At 43.8% G+C, this 15,803-nt stretch overlaps 1 protein-coding gene across 1 annotated transcript in view; it reads right to left on the bottom strand.

The window, feature by feature from the left end:
- The window catches only part of LOC144823339 (NXPE family member 4-like), a 92,886-nt gene that overhangs the window by 49,166 nt on the left and 27,917 nt on the right, over nucleotides 1-15,803 (bottom strand). Inside the window, exon 4 of the mRNA XM_078681788.1 lies at nucleotides 11,482-11,700. Within this exon, the coding sequence (XP_078537914.1) occupies nucleotides 11,482-11,700 (219 nt within the window). The remainder of the gene's footprint in view (nucleotides 1-11,481; nucleotides 11,701-15,803) is intronic.

A 15,803-nucleotide genomic window follows, 5' to 3' on the forward strand; every position in this document is an offset into this window, starting at 1 on the left:
AGAGGGTAAGTTAAGGGACAAAGTTAGGGGAGCCATCTTGGAAGGTGAAAGCCAGCCAGACTTGAGGAAAAATAGAGAGGGGAAGCTGAGGGTAGAAATAGAGACAGATCTGAAAAAAGAAGACAAACATACTAGTGAGTCCTCTTCTAGGACACATCAGCTACAAAAAAGCCAAGTGTCTGTGTGTCAAGAACAAGTCGCAAGACTAAACCACAAGGAGCCCTTGAGAGGAGAGGGGAGCACAGGCAAATATGCTGTTCACCATGCACTGGATAAAATCAAAGGTTCATAAATGCCCTGTTTATAAAATGAAGGGCTTTCAGGTCCAGGCTGTACAGGACTGATGAGAGGCCCAGGGACCGGTGAGTATTGAGCTCCCAACAGGTCCCTGAAGGGCCTGAGGGCAACAACAGGCACAAGAGCTCCACAAACCCAAGAGCTCCAGATCGTAGTAGTGGGCTACAATGGTCGTACTCATTGATCGCTGGGACCATTGGATAATCTCCAGGATAGCACATATGTTTTCCTGCCGTAGACCGTTTTCCTGCACTAGCGGTCTAAAGCTTGCAAGTTGTCGCCCCACCACCGGCACCTATATTTTCCTGTCGTAGACTGTTATCCTACACTAGCAGTCTATAGCTTGCTGGGTGTCACCCCAACGGTCACTGCCGACCTAGAGAATCAGTCTGAGGATCTCGTACGAAGCCACCCGGGTGAGCAGACCAAAGCTGATTGCCAGGGGTTATGCTGAGCTTGCACCAGAGGGAATGGCCGGTTTTTACATATGCATTGGGGGACTTGGTCCTGGGGAAGAATTGTCCAGCACAGAGAACCCTACCGGAACCATGGAACATATGTGCTATGCAGCACGGCCACAGTGTGGGAGAGTAACATCGGACCAAGGAAGTAGAGGGATGTCAGGCCACAACGCCTACCGCCTTCCAGCGCTCACAGTTGTGGGCGTGAACATGGTGGACTCCGGTAGCGATCGTCGGACAGTCGCCCCTTTTCAGACACCCACCTGGACATCTGTAGAGTGTTTTGCCAATAACGTCAGAACGAGGCAGAAGGGGTATGTCGGGCCACAATGACTACCGTCTTCCAGCTCTAACGGTCATGGACTTAAACATGGTGGATTTTGGTAACGATCACCGATCAGTCGCCCCTTTTCAGACACCCACCCGGAGATCCGTGGAGCGCGGTGCAAACCAAGCAAACTTCAAGACAACGGGTCAGCAGTAGAGGAAGATTTTACAGATTAGAGGACAGTTGTCAGGTCCAGAGACAAACACTTCCAGTTTGCTGGGGCTCTGAATCCTAAGCTTTAAGGGGCATTAAACAGGAATCATCAAAGAAAATAATGATGCCTTAAATCCAGTTACATTTGCAAAGTTGTTGGGGAGTTAATAGAGGGTTGTGACAGCAGTAGGAGGCAGATGGCAGGCATAAACTGAAATTTAGACTAAAAAAGTTATCCCAAGCCCTGGTGCCTCATAGAGGCTCACCCTTGTGGTGGCCATCTTGGCCTGCAGAACACTTTGTGCTACCCACTTAAGTAGCCCTCTAAAACATGTACGAGGTCTGCCATTGCAGCCTGTGTGCAGTATTAAAATGCAAACGATCTAGCAAAATAAACCCTTTGCGATTCCCAAACCTCCCTTTTTAATACATATGTCACTCCTATAGTAGGTCCTAAACAGCCCATAGGGCAGGGTGCATTGTATTTAAAAGGCAGAACATGTATGTTTTAGGTCTACACCTCCTGGTAGTGAAAAACTCCCAAATTCATTTTTCACTAATGTGAAGCCTTCCTCTCCAATAGGATAACATTGGGTTACCTTATTACATTTAATAAGTCCTATCTTTTGACTGGGAGCAGATACAGATATCATGTTTGGACTCAAGTGAATCGTACTTTAAAATCCTCCTTAATGGTAAAGTAGGATTTTAGATTACAATTTTGAAAATGTCACATTTAGAAAGTTGGCTTTTTTATGCCACACATTTTCTAAAGCCTTCCAGGAGTTTCTAGGTGCCTAGACCTGTTAATTGGTCCCCCATCAGGAATGTGTATTGAACACAGTGAACAATAGGACCTGGCTGTAGCTGGGAGAGGGCCATCCTACCTGGATTGGAGGGACGGCCTGTTCCATTTATATTTCAAAGGCCCACTTCCCGCACACTCCCAAAGGAATTTCACAGCATCCTAGACCACTTGGAGCCTGAAAGGGGGAAGAAAGGAAATTTCCAGAACCAGACAAGGGGGTAGTCTAGAACATTACCCCACTTCAAAGGCTGGCACCATGTATAAATATAGGACCCTCAGGGCAAGCTTGTACTTCAGAGGACTGCCCTGCTGCTTGAGGTCTGCTTTTTACCTCAGAGGACTGCCCTGCTGCTACCAGAGGACAGCACTGCTGCTTGAAGTGTGCCTTTTAACCTCAGAGGACTGCCTTGCTGCTTGCGGTCTGCCTTTCTGCTGTATCCTAGGACAAGCTACAGGGACATACCAAGCTCCAGAGACCATGAACCCTACACCTGGCCTCTGCCTAGAGGGTATCCTGACCTCCCCAAGTGGTGCTCAACTAGTCCTAAAAACCATGAAAGTGCTGCTAAAGGTGCTCCTCCAGCCAAAACCTGAACTTCGGAATTCGAAAATATGTCTGCAAAAAGTTGCTTGAAAACTGCCACAAGACTGGGACCTGGCCACTCGCCTATCTACCTGAGATGCATTGCCGGCCGGAATGAATTCCTGGTAGCTCCAAATACCTTTGGTGAAGCAGCAAATCCTGTTCAGCTGGACCTCTAAGAAAGGGCATCTGGCTTAGTGGAGCCCTCATCGGCTACATCCTGCAACTCATCCCACTGGCAATTTTCAACTTCCAAAAAAGTGACAAAATCTCAAAGTAGAAATCTTGCCCGCGACTTCGTTCAGAGGCTTGGATTCAATTTATTTTGGTGTCATTTTATTTATTACATTTTACTCTAATTTTCTAAATTGGGGTGAGATTTTTCTTGTGTTGTGTTATCACTTTATTAATTATTAATTAACACAGTTCCTCTAAGTTAAGCCTGACTGCTTTGATGCCATGCTATTAGAGGATTAAGCACAGGTTAATTTAGTGACATTCGTGGTTCAACCTAACAAGGATTGTGGATGTTGCTTGAGAAGGGTTTACATCCTCCTCGATCAATAACCCAATTTCTTATAATAGCATGACATGACAGGATAATACTACTGTGGAAGGAGCCAAGGCCCACTTTATATATAATTTATAGAATTGGTAAAAAGTGTCTGCAGAGAGCTGCCAGATCTAAAAAAAGGGGGGGAAGGGGAAGGGGTTAGCTCTCCAATGAAGCTGTGTGGTCTCATGTGATCTCAAGCTAGCAGGTGACTCAAGCATGAAAGACACTAAGGGGCACATTTACTACTATTTCACTCAACCCGGCGCCGCAAGGAAACTTGTTGCGCTGCATTGCGTGAAAGGCAGAGAGCAGGAATCATCCACATTTACAAAGATATGGAAAATGTCTGCTTTGTCCTAGCGCTGGTGCAGTGTGCTGCCTAGCACCAACGCAGGCACACTTTCACCATTGTGCAAGGGTTCCTGTAATACTGGCAGGATTGTTTTTGATCAAAAAGGAATTCCTTCTTGTACAAAAACATTCTTAGAAGGATATTCCTCTTTCTGTGTGTTCTGCATGGAAAGAGGAAGTAACGAGGAGAAATAAAGATATCTTTCCTTGTTATGTCTCTGTCAGTAGGCGCACCATTTTGGCACAAACACAGGTTTACAAGTCTTTGTGAATGTGGGTTTATATCAAAATACATGGGTGGATGCATGGGAACACCCATGATCTACCCATGTAACACATACCCAAAACAATTTAACACAGGTCAGCAGTATGTGCTGTGTTTTGTGTTACTTTGTATTTACTAAACCACACAAAGTCACATAAAGTGACTTTGTGTGGCTTAGTAAATGGCAAAAATGATTTTGCGTCTGAGCTGTGCCACAAAAGTAACACAACCATTATGCAAAATCAGTGTAAATCTGGACCCCCAGCTCCGTATGCACAAGTTGAAATTGAATTAACCACACTAAGTTTACAAATGGGTTACTAAAACTTCCTGTTAGGGGTGTACATAAAGGCTACACCTAGATTAAATTCTGCTGGATGGAATGAGGCGCAATCTGGGTGTATCTCGATGAGGCAGAGGCCTCTGCCTGGTGGCACGCCAGCACGGGCATCTAGGTGGTTTCTATTGAAGAGTGTATCTTAGTACATCTTTGGAGCTTTTGTCTAGCCTGAAATCCGGCTCTCCATTAGATCCATGTCCGGCTAAATGCTTAGGGAAAGTGGCTTCCGCCATTAACATCTTGGTGAACCCCCTGCTGAATACATCTTTGTCGACAGGGAAGGTGCCTCAGGCCTGGAAGCGAGCCATGATTCTACCGCTGCTCAAAAAACCCACCTTGGACCCCCTGATACATGCTAATTATCGGCCAATCTCCCTGCTCCCTGCGATGGCAAAAGTGGCCGAGCGTTATGTGCACAGGATAATTTCCAGCTTCATCGAAGGAAACGACCTGTTGCACACCTCGCAGTCCGGCTTCCGTACTAATTTTAGCACGGAGTCGGCTCTGCTGGAGGTCACGGACGCCATCAGGGAAGTACTCGATCTGGGGGGAAAGGCCGTGTTAGTCATGCTTGACTTGTCGGCGGCTTTCGACACCGTTCCCCATGATGCCCTCCTTGTAAGACTCTGGGAGTGTGGCCTTCGTGGAACGGTGTGGAACTGGCTAAAATCATTTCTGGCCGACCGCCGACAAACGGTCTGGGCGCCTCCTTTTTCCGCTGATATGGCTCCGCTAGAGGTGGGAGTTCCGCAGGGCTCCATTCTCAGCCCTATGCTGTTTAACATCTTTATGGCCCCTCTGGCGGAAGTCGCGGAATCCTTTGGCGCCCAGATCGTGTCTTATGCCGATGACACCCAACTCCTGTTCACTTGTGACAGGGCTGGGTCATTCGACGGCACAAAGATCAGGGATTGCCTTGGTGCGGTGTTTGAGTGGTTCAGAGGTCATGGCTTGAAATGCAACTCTGACAAGTCAGAGTTGCTTTTTTTCGGTTGCGCACCGGAACTTGACTGGAAATCCTGGTGGTCACTGGATATGTCTCCTCCTGACAAAGTCGCTGTTAAGGCCAAAAATCTGGGGGTGATAGTAGATTGTGACTTATCCTTTGGACCTCACATCTTGTCCACTGTTGGGAAATGCTTCGGCATCTTACGGATGCTGAGGAAATTTCTTCCTCTACTATCACTCAACCACAGAATGACAGTCGTTCAGGCACTAATCGGGTCGCGATTGGACTACGCAAACGCTCTCTTTGTGGGTCTACCGAAATATCTTATGACCCGTTTGCAAGTGGTCCAAAATTCGGCAGCCCGTGCCATCTTTGGACTCCCGAGGAGAGCTGGTGCCACTGCCTTACTGAACACCCTTCATTGGCTACCTATCTCCAAGAGAGTCCTTTTTAAATGCCTGACGGTGGCCTTTAAGGCCCTTCATGGTATTGGCCCCAAATATCTTGGGAAACGTTTTTCCAGGTATGTGCCAAGCAGGACTCTCAGGTCATCGGGTCTGTCCTTGTTGACTGTCCCTGTAATTCGCCGTGCTCGTCTGGGAGGTCGATCCTTCCGCTATCTGACATCCAAGGCATGGAACGAATTACCATTGTCCTTGAGATCGGCCCCTTGTCTCCTTGCTTTCAGAAAGGACCTGAAGACATGGCTTTTTAGGTAACAGTTCCTTTCTCTTTTCCTTTTGTTGTGTGGTTGCTTTTTGCTGTTCCTTTCTTTGCTAAAGCGCCGGGATGCTCCTCTGGAGTTGCCGTGCGCTATAAAAGAATTAAAGTAACATAACATAACATAACATAACATAAATACCACTGAACCTGGGCAGCATTCACGGTGGAAAGCAAGATCTTGCTGGACAAATACAAATTGCATTGCTACTTGCTTTCCTTGGAATTCTGCCCGATTGTCTGTATTTTTCTGTTCTTACTATTAGTCTAATCTTTGTATTTGCATGGATGAACAATATAAGTCCTAGAAAGGGCAAAAGAGCCTACCACCTTAGAGCATATTTCTCCGGTCCAATATAATTTCAGAGATTCATCTGCCAATGCTGCCCTGTATCATCAGAAGGTAACATGTGTTGTCTGTGTTACATCGCACTGTCGGGTTCCTGGTAAGTCTGCACACTAAGTTCATAGCACGAATATGCAAGTGAGCAGTGCAGTCTACGAAAGCGAGAGATAAGTGTCACAATCCTGTTACAGGTAGAGTATATGGTTGTTAGTTGAGTGATATATAGGACCGCGGATGTAATAAGACTGTAATTGTGAAAGCAACGGAGAGGGTGGGCGGCGTGTATATGTGTATGGATGGGGATGTTGACCCTCTACTGATATAACCCTTTTCCATACCTATACAACAATAACTGTTACATTTGTGCATGATGTACAACTGCTGCAGCCACATTCGAATGAAAGAAGCTACGCCACGGACTCTCCTGGACTTCTTTACTTTTTCTTTTGTCCTGGCCGCCATTTCGCTGCTGCTCTCGGCTGCCTTACTCTGGACCCTGACCCGCCATCTTGCCCATTCCCTCATCCTTCAACCCTATTCCCTCGTCCACCCCTTGACAATCCTCAAATGTTTCTTCCCTTTTCTGATTTGTCTTTTCTCCATACCCGTGTATCCCTCCCACCCTCCCTTGGTGCTGTGACTGCATCCCCCTCCGACCCCACTTAACACCTTGCGTGCGGCGCCGATTTCCCCCCGGTGCTGGACATTCCATTCCTGGGTGTGGTCGTGACGGAACCATTCCGTCATCCGCACAGCTTAACCGTGAGGCATGACGGAATGGTTCCGTCACAAGCATCGAAGGGGTTAATGGAACTCTGCTTTTCTATACATAGAGATAACTTTAATTACTAGTATATGCAGTAGACCTTTGTACTCTCTACCATTCCTATGTGACTCTTAGAGTATATCCATTCGTATCCCTTCCCTATGCATATAGAGATAACTCTAATCACTAGTATATGCAGTAGACCTTTGTACTCTCTATATTCCTATGTGACTCTTAGAGTATATCCATTCGTATCCCTTCCCTATGAATATAGAGATAACTGTAATCACTAGTTTAGGCAGTAGACCTTTGTACTCTCTACCATTCCTATGTGACTCTTAGAGTATATGCATTTGTATCCCTTCCCTATGTATATAAAGACAACTCTAATCACTAGTACATGCAGTAGACCTTGTACTCTCTACCATTCCTATGGGAAAACATCCTTTACAACGCAACTTTTACCACGCAGTGCCTTTACGACGCAACTTTTACAACGCAAACCATTACAACGCATTGCGCTGGGGGGCGCTCTAGGATAGGGAATAAGTTTAATTTACTATCCAACACCTTCCCTAGTGTCCACGGGGACTGGAGTTGGAATAGTAAATTAAACTATTCACTATCCAGCACCCCAAAGCGCTATGCGTTGTAAAGGTTTGCGTTGTAAAAACCGCGTTGTAAAGGCATGCGTGGTAAAAGCATGCGTTGCAATGTCATACATCCATTCCTATGTGACTCTTAGAGTATATCCATTCGTATCCCTTCCCTATGTATATAGAGATAACTCTAATCACTAGTATATGCAGTAGACCTTTGTACTCTCTACCATTCCTATGTGACTCTTAAAGTATATCCATTCTTATCCCTTCCCTATGAATATAGAGATAACTGTAATCACTAGTTTAGGCAGTAGACCTTTGTACTCTCTACCATTCCTATGTGACTCTTAGAGTATATGCATTTGCATCCCTTCCCTATGTATATAGAGACAACTCTAATCACTAGTATATGCAGTAGACCCATGTACTCTCTACCATTCCTATATGACTCTTAGAGTATATGCATTCATATCTCTTCCTTGAGTGACTTTACTATTTGTACATTTGCAATTTTTCATTCTGTTTGTATCTTGTTCCTGTGTGACTTTACATCTTGTACATTTGCAATTTTTTCTGTTTGTATCTTTTATGTAACGCATGTAATCCTTAGTCCTTATGTTTTGCAACTGGTTCTTATGTAAAGCGCTCTGACACCTTCGGGTAAAGTTCGCGCTATATAAAATCACATTAAATAAATAAAAAATAAATAAATAATGTGACGCAGTATGTATCTCAGAGTAATCTCATTTACAGGCTTCTCGCGAGGTTAGGATGAGGGCTCCAGCTAGCACAGAAGACGTGTTGAAGGGGAGGAGCTTTGTCTCTCATTAGGGCACTCTGCAAAGAGCGCCAGAGATGCGGGCCTAGAGTCACAAAGAAGTACCCTCATTTGGTTGTGCACTGTGTCTTTTCAGAAGTCGTAGGAGGTTAGAGCTACAAGAGCTGACAGGACAAGTATTCTTGGTGTCAAATTTTCAGTGGCGGCTCGCATAGGGGGTGCTGTGGGGTGGTGCGGCAGAGATGGGGCAGGGTGTGGGGACAGTAAACTCGGACATACGACAAAATGGAGAAACGTAGGGGCAGATTTACAAGCCCCTTGCGCCACTTTTGCATCATTTTTAACATGGGAAAAGTGACGCAAAAGTGGCGCAAGGGACTTGTAAATCTTCTCCGTAATAATTACGTTCCTCCGTATGTACGAGTTTACTACCCCCCCACCCTGCACCCCCCTGCCCCGCTGCCCACCCTATGCGAGCCGGCACTGCCAATTTTGTTTTCTAATGTATTGTAAATTTACCTATGGATCTTCCGCAGGGTGTTGCTATCAATAGTGCATTATCCGAGAGCTTGTGCAGTATTTTCAATTAGTTTGTTTTTTCCCGGCAGCCAGTAATGTTGATTGAACCTCCTACACTCACAGGTCTACACATAGAACAATCGAGAATTGATCATTGTGTCTACGGCAATCTGGCGATTATGAGACGGAATGAACCGTGCAATAAAACAAAGGAATGCATGAACTTCTTTTGCCCACATGCATCATTGAGAATTGCATTCGCAAACGGTGCGAATCGCAATGTTCGGCCGTTTGCAAATGCAATTCTCAAATTTTGGATGCATCATGCTTTTCGCAATTTTTGGAATCGCAACCATGTTGCGATTTCTAAAATTGCATTAGCATTTAAGAAATCGCAATTTGAGATTTCTTAAATGCAATGCATGATAAGTTTTTAAATTGCGAATTCGCAAATTGGAAGGGGTAAATTAGCATGAAGTTGAACTTCATGCTAATTTACCGAAAACTTTCAAACATGCACAAGTTACATATTTGAAAGTTTTAATTTACACACACACATGTCCTTGGGGCACGTGTGTGTGTAAATTGCATTTAAAGTTAAATTTCAGGGGTGCAGGGAGGGGTTCTTTGGACCCCCACTGCACCCTTGAAATTGCATTCACATTTTGCGAATTCGCAAATTGAAAATCGCAAAATGTGAATGCCTTCCCATTCATTCCTATGGGCCTTTTGGCCCATAGGAATCAATGGGAAGGTTTTCCTTAATTGCGATTCGCAAATTGTGAATCGCAATTAAGGAAAAATAAGGAATCGCAAAAAAAGTTGCGATTTTTTCATGAATGCCGTTTGCGATTTCTAAATTGCGATTCCTTCATTTTCGCAATTTAGGAATCGCAAACGGCAACAATGATGCATGTGGCCGATAGTGAATGTTACTAAAGGACTGCTCACTAAAGTGTGCGTGTGCATTCAAACGCAATAATAGGTCAGATTTGCTCACACCGTATTTAAGCAATTACCATTCCGGACCATTGTGACCTGAAGGAGAACGGTTGTGGTGCGCCAAAATGAAGAGCTTCTGAAAATCTGAAGGACCATTTCAAAGTTGTCCAACGGTTGACTATACGTGAATGAGTAAATGCAATTCAAAGAGCTTCCTTTTTACGTTCATTATTTAAAGTCATTTGAACACAATTTTTTTCAGTTTGTTTATGGTATTTCTATAGCGCAAGCCTTGCCAAAAAGGCAACTGAGCGCTGTGCATAGTTAAAGAGAAGCATAAAACCATCTGGTATTAGAAGTGGAAGCTGGTTTGTGGATGGTTAAGACTATCTTTGAGTTTCCTATGGGAGCTGTTTTTTTGATTTTCAATTGTTTGAGTCACTTTTTAAGTGCGAAGAGCCAATCAACACGTTGCTGCCTGGATTTATTGTCGTCTTTTACACGTAAAAGTGAGAGAGTCTTAAAAATTTAAACTCAAAGGCACAGGTTCTAAAACAATTGCCTCGTTTTTGTTGACTCCGAAAAGATTACACATTAGTTCTGTAAAGTATTGTGTACAATATTTTAAATACAATTGAATATGCACATTTAATTACTGATACTCCTTAATCTGAAAAGTGAGGCAGGATAAATAATGTAATATAGTCTTAGAGCCCGACCTAGCGGGATCTATGGCAAGTAAAGGCCTGCTTAGGCGTTAAAGGCCTGAGCCTCTAAGGCTATTAGAACATTCCACCCCTAGAGGGCAAAATGTTCAAATTACTAAAAATAAAGGTCTATCAGAGCCAGAGGGGGTTTAAATCCCTTCGGGCTCCGAGAGGACTTTGGGGCATATTAGCAAGGACGATATCGCCGCTTTAGTGGGACTTTTTCCCGCTAAAGTGGCGATATTTTTATCGCCCTATTAGCAAGCCGTCACTAACAGCAGTTAGCGACAGCTTGTAGGCGATAGCTACAGGTTTGGGGCCCGATTTGCATTTCAGCGATATTTATCGCTAATAACATGCAAAGTGGGCGTACCCAACCTTTTAGCGACTGAAAGCAGTCGCTAACCCAGCTATCCCCTATTAGCAAGGCAGGCGAGGCGATAAAAAAAATCGCGCTAAGCGCGATTATCGCTAGAACCTAACGCCTTCTCAGACCATGACTTAACCTGTATATCCAATGGGAGGTGGATATTCAGGTTAAGTCCCCATTAGCGTTAATGCCTGAATATCGCTGGATTTCCAGCGATATTCACGCATTGAGCCGCTATCGCCGGATATTTTATCGCTTTAGAGATAAACGTTGCTAATAGCACGTTATCTCTGCAATAATATCCGGCGATAGGCGGCGACGACTAGCGATAATTATCGCTATTTGTTGCTAATATGCCCCTTTGTTCACAGCAGTAGCTGTGAACAAAAACAACATTAGAATGTTGCTCTGCGGGCTTTACCGACCCGATAGAAGCCCGGAGTACTCCGCTGTCTACAAGGAAGGGCTCCAAATTCAAATGTTTTAATATATAATAAACTTAAAAGAGGTGTTAATGTAGCTATATACAGTAGCTTACATTTTAGTACGATTTATTCCACGGCACAACGCGTCCTACATAGGCTGCTGCTAAGAATTAGGCATAATGAGAAATTCAGAATGTAATTGAATAAAAACATACTTTTGTTATGCTCTGTAAAGTACATTATGTACTGACGTAAGGTGGAGTCTCCGATCAGATAAAGACGCTTTCTTTGCAAGCAGTTGAGATAATCATCACCAGTTTTGTAGGACACCATATTGCAGAAAACGGGATGCCATATATTTTGTAAGAAATATCCGCTAGGGTAAGGCGATGCCATTCCTGTCTTGCATTTTTCAGTTGGTGGACTGGTATTTTCTTGGTAACAGAAAACAAAAATAGAAACAGTGTTACATGATTATTCATATTCATAACTCATTTGTCACTTTGCAGTATATGGTAAATGTAGTGGGCAGCTAGAAACAACATGGATGTTTTCCACTCAGGTGTCGGCCTGACCGACACCAGACAACTCGGCACACCAAGTAGTTAGGTGCAGTGCAAATTTTCAGGTTAATCTCTAATCACATGTTTACTTTCTCCTTCTGTTGAATTTGCTCCACTTCACTCATCATTCCTTTTAGGAGCCACAACTCCTAAACAATATTCTCAATGAACTTCACAAAATACTTACACATCTTCCGCGTTGTTAGAACGCAATGCTATTACAAAGCAAGTCATTACATTGACTTGCAGTAGATGGTGCTCTAACATTAGGAATAGTAGAATTTACTATTCCAACTCCAGCTTATGCAACAGTAGGGAAGGTGTTGGAATAGTAAAGTATACTATTCCTTATGTTAGAGTGCCATCTACTGTAAGTCGATGTAACAACTTGCGTAGTAATGGCATAGTGTTCTAACAACGTGGTTGTTGTAAAGACCGCGTTGTAAAGGTATTGCGATCTAATGACCGCGTTGTAAAGGTTGTTTCCCCTCCTAAGGCTCTCTATGACATTATGTGGGATGTGAATTTAGTTTTGAAACTGTTCATTGACTGGCCTTTGAATAGATATTTGAGCAATAAGAATATTTATATTAAGCTAGCGACATTGTTGTGTTTGATTTCATTTAGAAGGGTGTCTGATGTGAAGTGTTTAAAGATTAATAATAGATACTTCATTCCGGATGGTGTGTTTTTTGAGATACATCAGAGAACTAATATGTCGTCTTCTGTATTTTATCCTAGGTATGAAGAGTGCAAGAAGTTGTGTGTGGGAGATTGTTTGAGGGAGTATGAGTGCAGAGTTGCAGAGAATAGAAGTGATGGTGAGCATCAATTGCTGATTTTGTTTGTTAACCCCTTTAGTGCTGCCGTCGGCCAACGGTCGTCGCGAGCACTACCTTGCCAGTGCCGCGCACGTCCGTTGGCTGACGCGGCCGCACCCGTTTCTTCGAACGTTCAGCACTGGCGCAGAACGTTCGAAGCAGCAAACGGGTTAAACCACATAGAGTGGTAAGTACAGCAACAATCTCTAGGTGGGTGAGATGTGTGATGGAACATGCAGGTGCACATATGGAACAATTCAGAGCTCATTCCATCACGGGTGCAATAGCAAGTATGTGGTGTTTGTTTGGCGGAAGCCTGGAAAATATTTTGAAAGCAGCAGATTGGTGAAATGTGGATACATTTGCAAGACATTATTTCAGACCAGTTGAGCATATGTCTGTGTCAACAGGGAGGCAGGGTGGCACATGACATGCTCCATATGTGCATGCTATATGCATAAAACAATAAACACATGCAAAATACATGGTTCACATGGATGTGTAAAGTATTCGGTTGCAGAGGAAAGGTAGACAACTTTAAAAATAGACTCTTAGCACAGGCAGGTTAAAAGCCCTGTTGTGTCATTGATAAACTATAGCTACCACCACTGCCGGTCTTCTGTAGCCCAGCAAGCTGATGGTTATCACGCTCAGTGTAGAAGGCGCACTAGATCGGAGAGTCCCACTCTGGGTCTCAATCTAAAAAAACTCCATCTTGATCATTTGTGGTGAGACCAGGCTGAAAAAGCAGATGCTTGCTATGGTGAATTCGAGCTTCAGAGCCATCCAAGGGACATTTTGCTGTCCCAACAAACTTCCAGTGACTGGAGCATCTTTAGGTGGTCAGGTTTGCTGAATGCATGTTTAGATCTAAGAATGTAAGGCGTTTGTTTTTTCGTAATGGATTTTGTAAATACTATAATGCAAAAACAAAAAAAATGACCTGCTCTGGTCACACCTGAACACAATTATGCTTGTGCTTTATTAAAGACATTGGATTATTATCAGCATTCTTGAATTCCAGACAGCGTCAGTTTCTCTGAAACCTTTCCCAGATTGGTAAATGGTCGTGGCAATACGACCGAACAGTTGCTGGGTCTATCCTGAGGTGGCATGGTGGGCAAAAAAAGATGTGTGGCAATGCTACCCTGAACGAGGTCCAGTGGTTATATACTCTTTTGCAAGCATCCCTTTCATCGTCTTTTGTGTCTTACGTAACGCCCAGCGTGGCCAATTGTATGCCCAGCCACGGGTACCATGCTGACTGGGCACAGGAACCAAACTGCACTGGACTGAATATGACCAACTAGGCCGAATCCAGTTTTGGTTTCCTTGTGTTTATGATCAGAGAGGAACCGGCTTGGCAGTTCATGCTTGACTGCTTCTATTGGAGGAGGGCAGGGCCTGATTGTAAATTTGATGGAGTCTAATCTGAGGTGGCATTTTAGGCAAAAGAATGGTGGGTTGAAATGCTACCTGAGTGATTGCCAGTGGCAAGCATTCCTCCCATCACCTTTTGTTTTCTTAAGCGTGGTTCTTCCCAAGTGTGAGATATGATCTTGTAATTTGGATCCTAAATCTCAGCAGAATTACTTTGAGTCACAAGAATTTCACTTGGCACTGTTACAGGTAGATTCATGAAAGGAAAATCGGCTCGCAAAGGGACAGATTCTGCGAATCTGGCCCTTTGCGAGCGCAATTTTTGTATTTGGGATTCATCATCCCAAATGCAAAAATCGCTAATTGCGAAATCACTTATTTGCGAGGAATTGCATTTAAGGAATCTCTATTTGAGATTCCTTAAATGCAATTCATTAACCATTTTTTTTTGCGAATTCGCTATTTCTGGCCGCTATTTACCGCAAAGTGTAACTTCGTGGTAATTAGCGAAAACTTAGAAAAATGCACTTTAGTGCATTTTTCTAAGTGGTATGTTACACACACACATGTCCTTTGGACATGTGTGTGCGCAACATCAGGCTACATTTACATTTCAGGGGTGCAACAGGGTGTCCATTGGACACCCCTGCACCCTTGAAATCGCAAAATCAAAATGCGAATCGCTAATAGCGATTCGCACATTGATATGTCTACCCATTCATTCCTATGGGCCTTTAGGCCCATAGGAATGAATGGGGAGTTATTCCTTATTTGCGATTAGCAATTAGCTCATCGCAAATAAGGAAGCTGTAGGAATCGCAATAAATATTGCGATTCCTACATGAATCCCATTTTGCGAGTCTGTAATAGCGATTCCTTATTATTCGCTATTACAGACTCGCAAAACATGCCTTTGATGAATCTGGCTGTTAGTCTGCCAAACTGTAAAAACGGATTAAAATGCTACAATGTAACCTCCTTAGGAGGCGGGCCATATTTTCAGCATCCTCAAGGCAGTAACAGCCAGATTCATCATGGTCCCGATTTGCGAGTCCTTAATAGCGATTATTAAGGAATCGCTATTAAGGACTCTCAAATCGGGATTCATGTAGAAATTGCTAAATAAATTGCGATTCCTACAGCCTCCTTATTTGCGATTAGCAAATTGCTAATCGCAAATAAGGAATAACTCCCCATTCATTCCTATGGGCCTAAAGGCCCATAGGAATGAATAGGGAGTCATTCCTTAATTACGATTAGCAATTTGCTAATCGCAAATAAGATTGCGATTTCAAGGGTGCAAGGGGTGTCCAAAGGACACCCTGTAGCACCCCTGAAATGGAAATGTAGCCTGATGTTGTGCACACACATGTCCAAAGGACATGTGTGTGTGTAACATACCACTTAGAAAAATGCACTAAAGTGCATTTTTCTAAGTTTCCGCTATTTACCACGAAGTCAGACTTCACAGTAAATAGCGGCCGGAAATTGCGAATTCGCAAATTTTAAAAGTTTCATGAATTGTATTTAAGGAATCTCAAATAGAGATTCCTTAAATGCTATTCCTCGCTAAAATGCGAAATGTGTAATAGCGAATTTTGCATTTGGGATGATGAATCCCAAATGCAAAAATTGCGCTCGCAAAGGCCCAGATTCTCAGAATCTGGCCCTTTGCGAGCACAATTTCCCTTCATGAATCTGGCTGTAAGTTCCGGAACCCACAGGAGTATTTTTAGGTCTGGGTTTTGACAGCACAGCTGTGAAACAGACCTA

The sequence above is a fragment of the Lissotriton helveticus genome, chromosome 3_1 (genome assembly GCF_964261635.1).
Source record: "Lissotriton helveticus chromosome 3_1, aLisHel1.1, whole genome shotgun sequence".
In the NCBI taxonomy this organism is placed as follows: domain Eukaryota; kingdom Metazoa; phylum Chordata; class Amphibia; order Caudata; family Salamandridae; genus Lissotriton; species Lissotriton helveticus.